This window comes from Scleropages formosus, chromosome 8 (assembly GCF_900964775.1).
Source record: "Scleropages formosus chromosome 8, fSclFor1.1, whole genome shotgun sequence".
NCBI classification, from domain to species: Eukaryota; Metazoa; Chordata; class Actinopteri; order Osteoglossiformes; family Osteoglossidae; genus Scleropages; species Scleropages formosus.
In genome coordinates, this window is record NC_041813.1 from 14,058,520 (window position 1) to 14,072,725 (window position 14,206).

The following is a 14,206-nucleotide window of genomic DNA, read 5'->3' on the forward strand; positions in this document are numbered from 1 at the left end:
CCCCTTCTCTCTCAAGTTCAACACTCTGGTTATGGTATACAAAATGGTCAAAGGATCTGCACCCTGAGCTATAGGATCTGATCACTTCCTACAACCCATCAATAGCACTCTGCACCCCCTCTGGCGAATTGGTGGTCCCACTCACAGGGTTTCAGACCTGAAAGTCTGTAGGTTTTCTGTCTCAAAATACAGCCTTTGGGAACCCAATTCTACCCTGATCTCCAAACAACTCCTTAGGTGTACTGCACATTCCATAACTTGTCAGAATAACCTTCATATTTCCCTTTTAGTTGTACAGGCTGCTACAACATGTTGCAACAATGTACTCCAGGATAGTGGTATGCGTGGCTGGGACTGTATCCAGCTGTTTTCGTAGGAGGCCTTTAATGCCATGTGAGAAAAGAAGTACCAAAACTAATATTAACACCATCCACTAGCAAGCAGCTAAGGTAAAACAAAGCAACACCCTGCTTTCAGAGTTGAATAGAGGATCTGTTTTATCCTGAGAGGGGGGAGATAAGAAAAAAAAGAGGTCAACACAGCAGCAGAGGAATGGAGCTTTTCCTGCTGCAGAGCACTCTGCAGAGCCTGCAATATTTTTCAGTAATCCAGATTTACAGTAAATTCTCTGGTGGGGAGGACCCTGGCACTCACATTAATCTCCTATACCACTGCAGTAATCTCAGGTAATGGGCATGGTTTTATAATCCCAGTAAGTCACATGATGTCTGTGACTATGAGCCTGGGGCAGAACATGTGGAATTGTGTGTGTTCACTGTGGCTTGTGTCAGTCTACCCATAAACCACACTTTAAAACACAAAATGTAAGGGAAGACAATCCTCGCAGCCACAGTAGACACACATGTCCCCACACACATATCAAGAAGCCAAGGAGACCCAGAGGACAGCCTCCCAAGTTCTTTCTTCTTTCTGTGAAGGACGGCAAGACCGTGTTGGTCTACGTATTCAACTACTTTGTATCTGCAGCAGCCGTGGGAGTCTTCCTGAGGTGTGGTAACAGGGAGTTCAGATGTTCGCCATACACTTAAGACTCTTGAACACGCGGGACTGCTGGCTATTGGTGCTGAGAGGCCTGTCAACCATAATCCATTCAAGAAGCTGTGGGGTCAGTAGGACAGCATGATTTGCCCTTCTGAAGAAACAGCATAACAAACACAGACAAGACCCAGGATGGAGTAACAAAAAGCAAACAATATCAACAAGAAAATGGAATGTTGTGGGGGGGTGCTATCATACTTAGAAAGCTTATCATATCATCATCTTACCATTCTTTCCTAATATCACCATTTAGAAATGAAGAGATATGGATCAATATTCAATCAATGGCTTCCAGTAAAGCACCAGGCCCCTCAGCAGTTTTTCTGCTGAAATCTAAGAAATTTTGTTCTGAATTATGCCCTTTACTTATGCCAGTAATTAATAACATACTTAAAGAGAGCTGTATCCCCCACTGTTGGAATTCAGTCTCTATTAGTCTAAGTTTAAAGAAAGAATTAGATTAGAATTTTTCTCTGTTGGAAGAAAGAGCCAACAAGGCTTCCGCCCTCTCCTTCTTACTATTCAAACTTATGATTGAACCTTTACAATAATACATTAGGAGCAATCAAGACATCCAGTATTAGGGTAGATGAAGAGGACCATCGCATTTCTCTATATGGTGATGATGTACCGTTATACCTGAGTCACTCTGAAACATCAGTCCCAGCACTACTAAAAGTGATATCTTTCCATAGCAGACTTTCATATTATAAAATTAATCTCTCTAAATCTCTGGCCATGCAGCTGAATACCCCCCTTAACTCAGAATCAGAATCAGAATCAAAACGAGCTTTATTGCCAAGTATGTTCACACATACAAGGAATTTGACTTGGTGACAGAGACTTCCACAGCACAGACAGAATGACAGTGACAAGACAGATGAGAAGATAGACAGATGAGAAGATAAACAATAAAACAACTGTGGAGCTCCACACTGAGGCGGCCATTCGCGGCGCCATTATTCAACCTGATGTTCCCCTTTCAAACAGGCAGACAGGCTCTTGATCTCAGTCTTGTTTTAGACACCAATCTGTAACCGCTAATTACTAAGATTAAAGAGGACTTAGTCTCTTGAACTTGTTTACCTGTTTCAATGTTTGGTAGAATTAATGCTTTACCTCAGTCTTTATACCTAATCTGAAGTCTACCCTGTTATATGTCAAATTAAGTCTTTTTTAATTACACCTTGATCTCTAACTTTATCTGTAAAAAAGTTTTCAGTCCAAGTCTGGGCAATTTATCACCCAGAAGACATGGGAATAAGTTCTGCAATAAATGAGATTTTACTATTGAGTTGCACAGATTAAACAAATGACTAATTGGTTCTATGCTGGCAAGATTTGCTGTGGGTAAGGAGTCTGTTTCATGTCACCTAACACTAAGATCTTTGTTTTTCATTTAGAAGTTTCATAACATTCCATCTTTATCCATAAATTGTCATATTCAACACTTCTTGTTTAGAAAAATATTAAGAGAGACCTAGGGGGTCCTGAACAGTTTATCATTATGGTCTCCTATTGCGCTCAACCCAGATCTTCCCAACTATTTGCCAAAATAGGCTGCAGGGGGTGTTGAATATTTCATTTTTTATTTGCAAATCAATCACTACTGAGCTTCGACCTTTTAAAAATTTCAACCAACTGAATATAGGCTTCTACAAATATCTACAACTGTCACTTTATTGCTGCCCTAAAAAAAAAATTCAGGTGCATAGCTTTACTATGCTGCATATATTTACGTAGAACTATGTGTGGGTGGTGAGCCCTGACCCACTCGGCCCAGATATTAGGTCAGTCGCTGCTGCATCTACGTCCATGGGCTTGTGCTGCACGGCAATGTCGGGTGCGAGAGAAGTTGATGGTTGCGGCTCCGAGGCTGCCTGAGTCGATTTTGCAGCCTCTCACGCCGCCTTTTCCCAGGTACGCTGCTCACACTTTCACTGAGCCGGTGTCTTGGCTAGTGTCTTTCGAGTCCCAGAGGTCTCGGCTTGCTCCCTAAGTGCAGCTTGTCAGTCGCAAAAGTACTTTGCATCGTGTTTCTTGGGGACCTCTGAAATTTTTAATTCAATGATCCGCCTTTGGGCCCCTGCCCTGGTCTAAATTTAGGTTTTCCTGCCGGCGCGATACGCGTCTGATAGCGCGGCTCTGTAGCTACGAACTGAGTTGCTGAGGTCAATGCTATGACATGTGGTTCAAACATGGTGACATCTAGCACAACGCACGTCAACTCCATTACGAGCCAAATGTGGGACATTTTCGCAATGTTACCAGATCGCTCAGGCTGAACCAGCAGCGGCCGTTCATATCTTGTTTGATATGGTGTTTCTTCCTCTATCCAACGGTATATGCACTGTCTCTGTGTCTTTTCATTTGCGAGCAGTAGCAGTGAGAGGAGGTTGTATTTTTATGTGACGGTCAATTCCCAAGTTATCCCCCATACCTAATGAGGAGAAAGACGTAGTGCTACATCAAAAGGCTAACAGAGAGAGACTTGGGAACAGGACCTTGGCATGTCTTTTAGTGACCATATATGGTCATCTATATGCACTACAGTCTTACCTGCTTGCACCTCTGTCAGCATTCAAGAACAAAACTTCAACTCCATTCATAAAAGCTCAGTCCAGTGCACCTTCACAGGATGTTCCTCCAGACATCTCAGCTTTAAATGCAAAGCTTCTCTGGGCACTTTGATACTTTTATTCTAACAATGTGATAAGACACAACCTTACTGGACTGCCAAAAAAAACAAAACAGCACATGATAAAATAGGGGTTGGGGTATCTTGTAAGGATTAAATGACCTGTTATTTACCCAAGGATGGGGAATCTGCAACAAACCTGTGGGGTTACAGCCATTGTATGATGTCCTTCTCTATTCTAAACGTTAGGTCAGCCCAGATTTTATGGTACACAGTTAGTTGAGTTAAAATTTTAAAAGCCCCTTCTGATGTCACAGCCTCCTTTCTGGACTTTTTTCTTCTTTGGTGCAGAGGCAACCTTTTTTCTTTTTAGGACTTCTGCTGGGGTAGGGGCAGGACTTGCTCCTAGGAGATCTTCAGTCCCACCAAGGGCCTCTCCAGCCCCAGCTGCCATTTCCATCTCCACCCCGATGGATTCTTTCTCTTGCAGTGTTAGAGCCTGAAGACCCTCCTCTAAAGACATCCCAGTTCCAGATAGGCCATCTGCATAGCAGGGCCTGTACTGTGGGCAGAGACTGGTCAAATGATCTTCACTGCTCCAGATGTTACAGCAGCAGGGGCCCTTGCACTCCCTGGTGAAGTGCCTGGTCTCCAAGCAGTTCATGCATTCCATATTTCTACATTCTTCTCCTGTGTGCCCCTGACCCTGGCAGAGTCTGCAGATAGGAGGATGCTGGGGGGAAAACAGGTGCAGGATGCAGGCGCGCCTGAAACTGCCCACACCCATTTCATATGTCCAACTCGGCCCGAACATCAGAGTGGCCTGCTAGGAGGTTGATGCTGTGTTGTAGATGCACACGATTATTATTCTTCTATCCATCCACCACAGGTGCTCAGCCTTATATTGTCCCTGTCCTTTTCCTTTTTACATGTCTCCACTACCTTCTGGTAGGTGTTTTTGGCAAAGATGGTAACGTCAACAAACCTATAGGGTCAGTTTATTTGGATGCAAAGAACTTGTCTGGTGGCCAGGCCCAATGTCCTGAAAAATCACCTCCCTAATGAAACCGGGGTGTTTTATTAAAAGGGCTGTATTGCGCTATTATACTTTGATCATAGCCAACAGACCAAGAAGCACTTAACATGTCCTGTCCACCTTCAGACCATTATGCCTGAAACAATCACAAGGGGTTCACCCAAACACTTTACTCAGACAACCCATTCACATATCATGGACTGACAACTGTATGGCTCTATAAAGGGGTAAATCAATGTTACTGTAAAATACTACTGTAGCAGAGCTACTAGAGACCAGCTCAGGGTAAAAGGAATGTGCTCTTTATTCAACATGCACATGTCTTTCACCAGCACTCTTAACAAAGATGCTTCAGACAGTACAAGTGGTACTTAACACTGGAGAATCCCCCTGGGTCACTCCCAGCCCCCCTACCGTGCCCCACGGTCAAGGGGACACCCCTAGAACTCCCCAGAATCCCCTCTTAAACACATTGGGAATAAACGGAACAGCAACCAATCAGAATAACACACACACAATTATGTATACATGTGAACACTGATATCAACTATTTACACAAAGCTATTAGACCTCCCCTCTGCGCCGTTACTCTACTATGGTAAGTGGGACTGACAAAGACATCTGAAATAAAGAGTGATTAAATAAGATATTAATTTAAATGAATTATACTGCAGGATGGACAAATAAAATAATCACTAATAAGCGTTTAGCATCACAATGACACCCCCTCATCACATACGTGTTACATTCAGACACAAGGTCCCTTTTCTACTGTCTTCAGTTCAAATAGTTGCAGTGTTGTTGTTAAACCCGCCTATGCTGGTCCTAAGCCTGGATGTGAAAGGAGGAGCGTTGGATGTGGGACTAGCCCCTTCACCCGTAAAAGCTCTATATACTACAGAAACATTTCCTTCCTGTAATGGGTAATTTTACTGAAGCAATTTAAGATATATACCTTCCTGAAGGGTACTGCAGCTGAAGATGAGACTTGAACCTGCAACCTTTGTGTCTGAAAGCAGCAACTCTATGTTATTGTATGTTATTGTATGTTATGTAGGACCCAAGTCAGCGATCATTTATCCGTTGTCTACAGGCAAGGTGTGAATCGTGGGCTGGGACAGGCAGGGGTCAAAGAATCGAAGAGCGAACGTTGGACTGAGGGATGATCCAAAGTTGAAGGTCATTGATGAGGGAGACAGGACTTGGGGACGAGGAACCAGGACAGGGGAGATGAAGCAGGAACAAAGGGCAAGCGGCAGGTTGAAACCGCACAGACAGTGGACAGTTGTTTCAGCTGAGATTCTACAACCTAGGAACAGTGGTGTGTCTTCCGTCATACTCGCTCCTTCTGATTTCTGCCTGGTGTGTTCGCGGGGGTGAGGTCGGGGGCATAACAGTTACCAGCTATATTATTAGGAAGTCTGTAAGAATATTGCTACTGTAGACTTTCCAAATATAAGTGTAATAATAATAAATGCAATAATATCAAATTTTGGGAACTACGACTTAGAAGCGCTAATGTGGGTAATATATATGACACAAATGATTGTTTTTCTCTGGAATAAAGAAAAAATTAGGGGAAAAAGGGCATAGTGGGTTTATAAAGACAGCTGGCGCTCTTCTCTAAGCGGATCACCGTATAATAATCTCAAGCTCCAGTGAATGCAGAGCGTGTCTGTGTGTGTGTGTGTGTGTGTGCGCGCGCGCGCGCGCGCGCCCGCGCGGTCACTGAACGCGGCGGCGACACTTCTTCAGGAACAGCACAGCCCTCAGCGTGCCATGTGAGCTCGGACGCGCGAGGTGCTATGCCGAAGAGTTGGTCGATCTTCCTGTTGGTGCTGAGCACCGCGGCGGCGCGCTTCCCGCGCTCCCGCGCCTGGAGCGACCAGGACCTGCTGCTCCCCCCTGTCAACTCCACCAACAGGTTCCTGGCCAACCTGGAGGTGGACCTGCGCTATTCCAAACGTTCCGTGGAGGAGAGCGGGACCGCGCCCGAATTTTCGCCCGAGTCTGCGCCGCACCCAGCCTGCAACGTTAGCGTGCACAGACTCTTGCCTACAGCGCTCGTGGCGCGCTGGGACCCGCGCTTCGGCTTCCAGTGCGATGTGCTCGTATACACCATTAACAACCAGGGGAGGGCGTTCTTCTCAGCGGCCTTCAGCCGGGTCGTTTCGCCTGTCTTCATCGAGCACGTGGGCGTGTCGGGCGCGCAGCAGGAGTTCCGCCTCTGCGTAGGGTGCGCGCTCCCGTGGAACCGGCGTCTCAGCCCTGGCAGGTCGCGTTCTCCGCCTGCGGGAAGGGCCTCCAGCTTCTGTTGCCTTGAGTTCGGCCTCGATGAGCTCCTGGGGGACAAGAGCTGGCGGCTGAATCGTAAGCCCGTCGAATCCACGCTGGTGGCCTGTTTTATGACTCTAGTGATCATCGTGTGGAGCGTTGCTGCCCTCATCTGGCCGGTGCCCATCATTGCAGGCTTCCTGCCCAACGGTATGGAGCAGCGGAGACCGCGCTGAGTGCCCCGCTATTCTTGTGGTCTAGTGCCGGTGAACACAGCTGTCCGCAAACACACTGTGTCAGGCGCTAGCACCCGTTCCGAGGATTTTTTCCGTCTCAGTTGCGACTAAATACGCAGAGTCCCGCATAATCCGCGCGTAATGCGTCTAGTGTCCTTGTTTTTTCCGTAGTGGACCGAGCGGCGCTCCTTTCGCCGGTCAGTCTGCCGATGAATTCGACTTTACTTCCCCGTCAGGACTTAACAACCATACGTACCGAAAATAAAATTCTACATTTATTTCGTAAGTTATTGATTTTTACAGTCACTTATCATTCATATACTGTGCGTACGTTATGGTAACGCAGTAGCAGCAGTGGAAAACGAACGTTTTTTTTTTTAACAAAATATCTGCTACCCCACTGACTGTAAAAGATATATAAATAAGCATAGTATTTTCTTTTTTAAAAATGCCTTTCTTATAATAATAAATAAAAACGACAGTTTTAAATTAAAAAACAACAAAAAAATTGTCTTATCCCTCTGCGGGTTTAGCGTGACACGTCTCGGGGTCGAAGTGTCTTACACTACAGGTTTTAGAGTTACGAAGGACATGTAGGAAATGGTGTATGCGGAGACCGTCTATGCTGAGAGCTCCTATGATGAGAGGGAGCATAGACAGCAAATATTTTTATGAACAGCAATTTGTTTTATACACTACTGTTCCATTTGCTTGTTTTAGTGTAATACTTAGGTGTTTGATAATACTGTTTTTATCCTTTTCTAACTTTGTCGAGCTCTGCTTAACAGTCTTGAATGTTGTTGCGTACAAGTTATGACTAGCAGTTGTAAAAGCCAGGCCATAATTAAATTATTTTACATAAAAGGATATATATAATTGTTAGAATATAACAGGTTTTACAAGTAGATTGTATAGTATGTCAGGGACATTCCTAAGATTAAATTATTATATAGCCAAATTGTAAGATATTTTGCTCTATAAATTGTGATATTGGCCTGAATAGCTAAAGAATCATGTTTATATTTATTTGTAATAATTAAAAAATTTTGCTATCTGAGACACTAGTATGAGTAGTCTGTTTTTTTGTATTGCAAAAACATGTGATGCTTTCCCAGGTGTTGTATTTATGCATTTTAATCAGCTAATGTCAGTACAGCTTGTAAAAGGTAATTTGGCGAAGGATTCACAGGCAGCAGCTATGGAAGTAAACATCTTCCTGACAGTCACTAGTCAAAAAACATAAAAGAGGGGATTTTACACCATTTTAACCATGAATTAAGAATGATAGGTGTTGGTTTTCTCATCCATGTGTTTCAGTTCTAAAGTTGGAACCCTGCTACTGTATGGAAAAGTGAGCATTATTGGTCCGATGTGGTCCCTGACTAAAGAGAAGCTCAGCAGTAACTTATGTTGGTCAGTATACATACAGTAAATAGAACATGTATTGCAATACTAGTAGGTTACATAACTAACTCCACATCATGACTTACATCCTTAACCAATGCACAGGATCATACATTTACATTTATTCATTTAGCAGAGGCTTTTCTCCAAAGTGAGATATCTGAAAGAACAATACAAAAGTACATTTCATTAACAGAAGGAGAGATCTAGATGCAGACATGTGATACTTGAGTACAGTCAATTGTCACACATTATCTCCGTATATACGGGTACACATTACATGAGTAGCTGCATATAGGCTTTTTTAAAATACTAATCAGTAAAATCACTAAAGTGATTTGTACAACCCACTTATGAATGGTTCTGTAACACAGAATGAGGGAAATGTTCAGCACATGACAATAGAGGACACAACAATGGGATGAAACCAGGTGCTCTATGTTCAAAAAACAGCTGTGCTTATCTGCAATACCAGGACTTAGTTATATTTGACTGATTAGTTTCACATGATACATAAGTTGCCTCAAATCCAGTGTCTGCTGTTTCTTATAAGTGTTGCTGTGCTACTAAATTGTTTGAAATACAGCCTATTGCAACTGGAAATATGAAGGGTATGTGAAGGGCAGGAAATGATGAACAGCTGTTACTGCTTGAGAGCACATTTCTAATGCAGGTGTTTGTGGATGAACTGATTTTTTTTGTCATGTCCCTATGATTATCTCAGCCCATCAGCAGTTTTATGCTTTGCTGAAAACTGCCCAAAAGCACAAACAAGCCAATTGTGTCAGTTCGCATCTTTTAGATGAAATAGGTTGTACTAAATCAAAAGGGGGTGGGGAGGCTGGTCCACAGCAGGTTTGGCCAGGGCCTGCTCTCTGGTGGGTCTGGGTTGAGTCCTGCTTGGGGTGCCTTGTGATGGACTGGTGTCCCATCCTGGGTGGGTCCCCTCCCCCTCCAGCCTTACGCCCTATGTTGCCAGGTTAGGCTCCGGCTTGCCGTGACCCTGCTTGGGATAAGCAGTTTCAGTCAGTGTGTGTGTGCGTGTGTGGGCCGTGGTGGCACAGCAGGTTTGGCCAGGGCCTGCTCTCTGGTGGGTCAGGGGCTCAAGTCCTGCTTGGACTGCGTTGTGATGGACTGACGTCCTGGGTCTGTCCCCTCCCTCCAGCCTTGCGCCCTGCGTTGCTCGGTTAGGCTCCGGTTTGCCACGACCCCGCTCAGGACAAGCGGTTTCAGACATTGTGTGTGTGTGTGTGTGTGTGTGTGTGTGTGTGTGTAAATCACAGTGAATTCATTTTCCCTGCATTTCTACAGAGATAATTTAGCAGCATATAATAAATTAAATAACTAAGGAGTTCATTTTTAAATTCCTGTTGCTGGAATAAACATTATCAGTAACTTTCTCACATCTAACAAATTTTCCAAATTGGTGTTTTCACATCCCTTGTTTTTAATTTTTTGTATAAATTGCTCTTTTTTATTTGTTAGTTATTTCAATGGTGTATCTTTGTGTCTGGGTTTTCCTGTAAAGGGATATTAGTGGTGGTAAAGGAGAATGTCTTCTAACCCATGGTTTGCTGGTTTGAAACCTGCCATGTGAAGTACTGCATTTGCATTGTGCTTGTACCTTGTACTGCTCCAGAATAGATATGTATAGAGCTGTAAACTGCTTTGACTAAAGGTGCCAGCTTTGGAAAACACAGCAGGGACACTACCCAATGGGACCATCCGCTACGACCTTCGACCCCCACACCGCCCATAAATACGCCCACCCTTGTCGAACATTCCATTTCACATCCAGCCTTTGCAGGATGTGGAAGCTCCCTGAAGATGCTTCCAACAAGGAAAGTGAAATGTCTGAACCAGTTTCCTACACGACGCGGTCTCATCCAGAGGACTTAAAGCCCCAGTCAATATGTAATTTTCTTCATATTGCTGATTTATTGAAAAGATACGTAAAGGTAACTATCTCTTTAAGATGCTAACAATGCTGGTGATCCAGAACGTTGTAAAGTTTAATTAATTAATTAATTTTGCTCTACCCACCTGAATCAAAGCAACTTCGTAGCTGAGTAGTTTTATTAGTTTTACTCCAGTATATTTTTGTGAGAATTTTTACTTAATCTTTTTAAAAATGAAAGTATTTTTAATTGAGTATTGTTTCTGACTGCACTTACCCACCTCAGATAGTGGAATTTTGTCTATTTTGGAAGTTACCTGTAGTTTCACACTATGTGTCTATTTCAGACACGTGGTATCAGATTACACCGTGCTGTTCTTGGATGTGTCCCTGTGGCTTTCGCTCTGTGTCTCAGGTAGGACGCTGTACAGATTGTACTTCCACTTTGCCCAGATTCTCACTGTCCATCATCTTCATAATATGTGTATGGAAAATCCTACAGATCGTCTACTTTAACAATGATAATTGGTCATTTTGATGATGATTTTTTCCCCACAAGGATGGTATATCACTGATAAATTAAATTTGAATGTCCTGTCAACTAAATTACAGGTGTTTTATGCTGTCTTTTATTTAATGACATTAGTGAAACAAACTTCATGACTGTTTATGTATTTTTAGTCTTTGTAATCTGTAAAGTCTAATGAGGCACTTCTTCATCTGTTTAGGCTGTCTGATGCAGAATACTTACATAATGTGACATGAATACTTACAGAGGTTTGGAATTAGTTTTGTAGCATTACTCTTACCATTGCCATTACCTTTGATTCACCCATCTGTCCATCCTTCCTCCTTTGGTGTTTTTTCTGGGAACTGAATTCTCGATCTCATTCCACTGTATACAAGCTGTATAGAGGAATGACAATAAAAACAACTTGAACTTGCTGGAAGCGACTGCATTTCGGCAACCAGCATTTCACTATTGGTGTTACATAGTGGTATTCTTATGGTTATTTCAGTTTTCTTATTTTATCTTATTTTGTTAGCCTGATTGGGGGTGCAGCGGGTTTAACTGGGGCCTGTTCCGTGGTTGGTCTGGGGTTTAAGTCCTACTTGGGGTGCTTTGCAGTGGACTGGTGTCCTGTCCGGGGTGTGTCCCCTCCCCCTTCAGCCTTGCGCCCTGTGTTGCTGGATTAGGTTCCGGCTCGCTGCGAACCCCTGCTGGGGACAAGTGGTAGTAGGCATTTTGTGTGTGTGTGTGTGTGTGTGTGTCTCTTAGACTGGTGTAATGTGGGTCTAATTCTGAACAAGGAGAGCTCATTTTGCAAGCATTGCACTATGTGGTAATAGCCAGATTTAACCCATGAGCCCACTTTCAGAAAGTGGGGAATAAGAAATAAAAGTGTTTAAGATAATAAAGCTGAAGTAAAAACATTTATATTTTTATCACTGACCTGAGAGTAATTCACGAAGAGACAGCTAATAACTTCTATGTAGTTAACTTTTCCAAAACTTTTTTGCAAACATTTACGTTACAAAATAGCCTTTTAATTTGTGAAGGCAGCAAAAGCCTGTCCCATGGTAGGGATAAACTATCAGAAATCTTGTACTTTATTGACCTTATGCAAACAAAACATTTCTAAGGAATTTAAATGATCATGTCAGTTGTAGGCCAAAATCCAAAACTTGCAAATGTCACAAAAAAAGAAAACAGATGTTACAGCAATAAACTTTTAAACTTTAAATATTTTCAAGTTTACAGGCTGATGAGAATGACTTACTGCATATCACTACATCTACACACTTCAAAAAAAAACCAATATCAAGAAATAAGCATCACCATTAATTAGAAAACATGGAAAATTCTCATGTTTAAGCAGCTGCACAGCCTACAGGATGACTTGTTTTCTCTAAAAACTGCCTTCTGAATTAATGCCAAGGTACTACACTAAATTATTTAATTTGTCATTTATTTCCCACACTTTTTATGATTGTTTCCTTCATTGACCTGTTTTCCACCAGTGTAGAAGGTAGCAAAAGCCGTGGTGTATATTTTCAATTAAAGTATATATTTTCATAAACCATTGTTGAAGTTTTTCCATTGTACAGGACCCCATCATATGAGGGATAAGTGTACATAGGGATAGCTAATACAAAACTAGGAAAAAAAAGGCTACACTGCTTTACCAGGACTGGTCAATTATCATTATCTAAGAAGTTTAAAAAATTTCACCAAAAATTCCAGATGCTTTTAAATTGTCATGGAGTTTGAATCTGAACATTTCTAGTGGGACTAAACGAGTCAAAGATATATTTACTGAGGGAATCGCAGTAATGAAATACATCAATGCAATACATTATATAAACATCTATAAACAGTTCAGCATAACAGAAATACAGGGTCACACGTTAATTACACATCTTTGAAACAGTTGAATGAACACAGATCCCCAGTACATCGGAAACACAGAGGAGTGTCTGGAAATCTCCCGTTTACCTTCTTCCTCTGTGCTGGATTTAGGTAATTTCTCAGAATTAACTTAAAGTTTTGTTCCTGTATGCTAACACTGGCTAACATGGGGAAAACGCCAATATTTTCAATTATCAGTCAGGTTTACAGATGTTTCGAACTGCCCAGGTGTGTCACTTTGCACATATTTCATCCACATAATAGTTCAGAAGTGTTAGGCATGGCTGAACTATTTGAAACTGCTGAACTACTTGAAACTTCAGTTAATCAGCAAAAACCAAATGAAGGCCAGATAAGTCACAGTGACAAGAAAGAAAGCCAGTTTTGAAAATGAATAGAAATAAAAGGCTCATCAGAGAACTGGGTGAGATTTTTGGACAGCAGGGCCCTGAAAAGACAAAGCACATGACTAAAAAAATATTTCTAAATATAAAGAAAAACCCTTGTGAGCAATAAGCACAGAAGGACTGTGAAAGTGCAAGAAAGGAATTCTGGAACAAGGTTTTATGGACAAGTGAAACCAAAATGAACATCTGTCATGGTGATAGAAAGCCTTTAGTTAGGACAAAAACACAACCGTACTGCTACTTCAGTACAGCACAGTGGTGGGGGTATCGTGGCACAGGTGCTTCCCAACAGATGCTTTTGAAATAGGCACAGTAGTCTTACTGGTAACTTCACTAAACATAGCAGTGAGGGTTTTTTCATTTTTCGTTTTTGTTTCATTGCAGCTTGAAATCAGAAAATTCGTGAAGTCGTACCACTAATTCACGCCACGTACATTCTAATGATAATTAAAAAAACAACTGTAAAGCTCAACCATTTTTTTAAAAGCCACTTAGGGGTGGCATGGTGGCACAGCAAGTAGTGCAGGTGCCTCACAGTGTCTGTGGTGAGAGTTTGGATATAGGTTCAACCCTTTTGCAGTTGATGTGGAGTTTGCAAGTTGTCTGCAACAGCTTTCCTGCCATTGTGCAAAGATGTTTCTTACTGAATTGCTGACCCTAAATTGCCCCGTGTGTGTGGGGAGAGAGAGAGAATGAGTGAGATCACCCTCCAATAGATTTGAGTCCTGTTCAAGGTGTATCCTGTACCCTAAACCATGCCCCATGCTTCTGGGATATGCTCTGGACCACTAGACCCTATTTTGGAAAAGTGTTCATTGATGACGAATGGACAGCTAGACTTTTAC

At 42.5% G+C, this 14,206-nt stretch overlaps 1 protein-coding gene across 1 annotated transcript; it reads left to right on the top strand.

The window, feature by feature from the left end:
• The first annotated feature begins 6,507 nt into the window (after positions 1–6,507).
• tmem158 (transmembrane protein 158) lies at positions 6,508–7,637 on the top strand. Its single transcript, XM_018754700.1, has one exon. It carries the CDS (start codon positions 6,539–6,541, stop codon positions 7,241–7,243), a length of 705 nt encoding a protein of 234 aa, XP_018610216.1. The 5' UTR covers positions 6,508–6,538; the 3' UTR covers positions 7,244–7,637.
• Positions 7,638–14,206: the final 6,569 nt, after the last annotated feature.

Bases quoted from the DNA above. Each gene is read 5' to 3' on its own strand.
- tmem158 (XM_018754700.1), top strand. From the start codon at position 6,539: ATGCCGAAGAGTTGGTCGATCTTCCTGTTGGTGCTGAGCACCGCGGCG.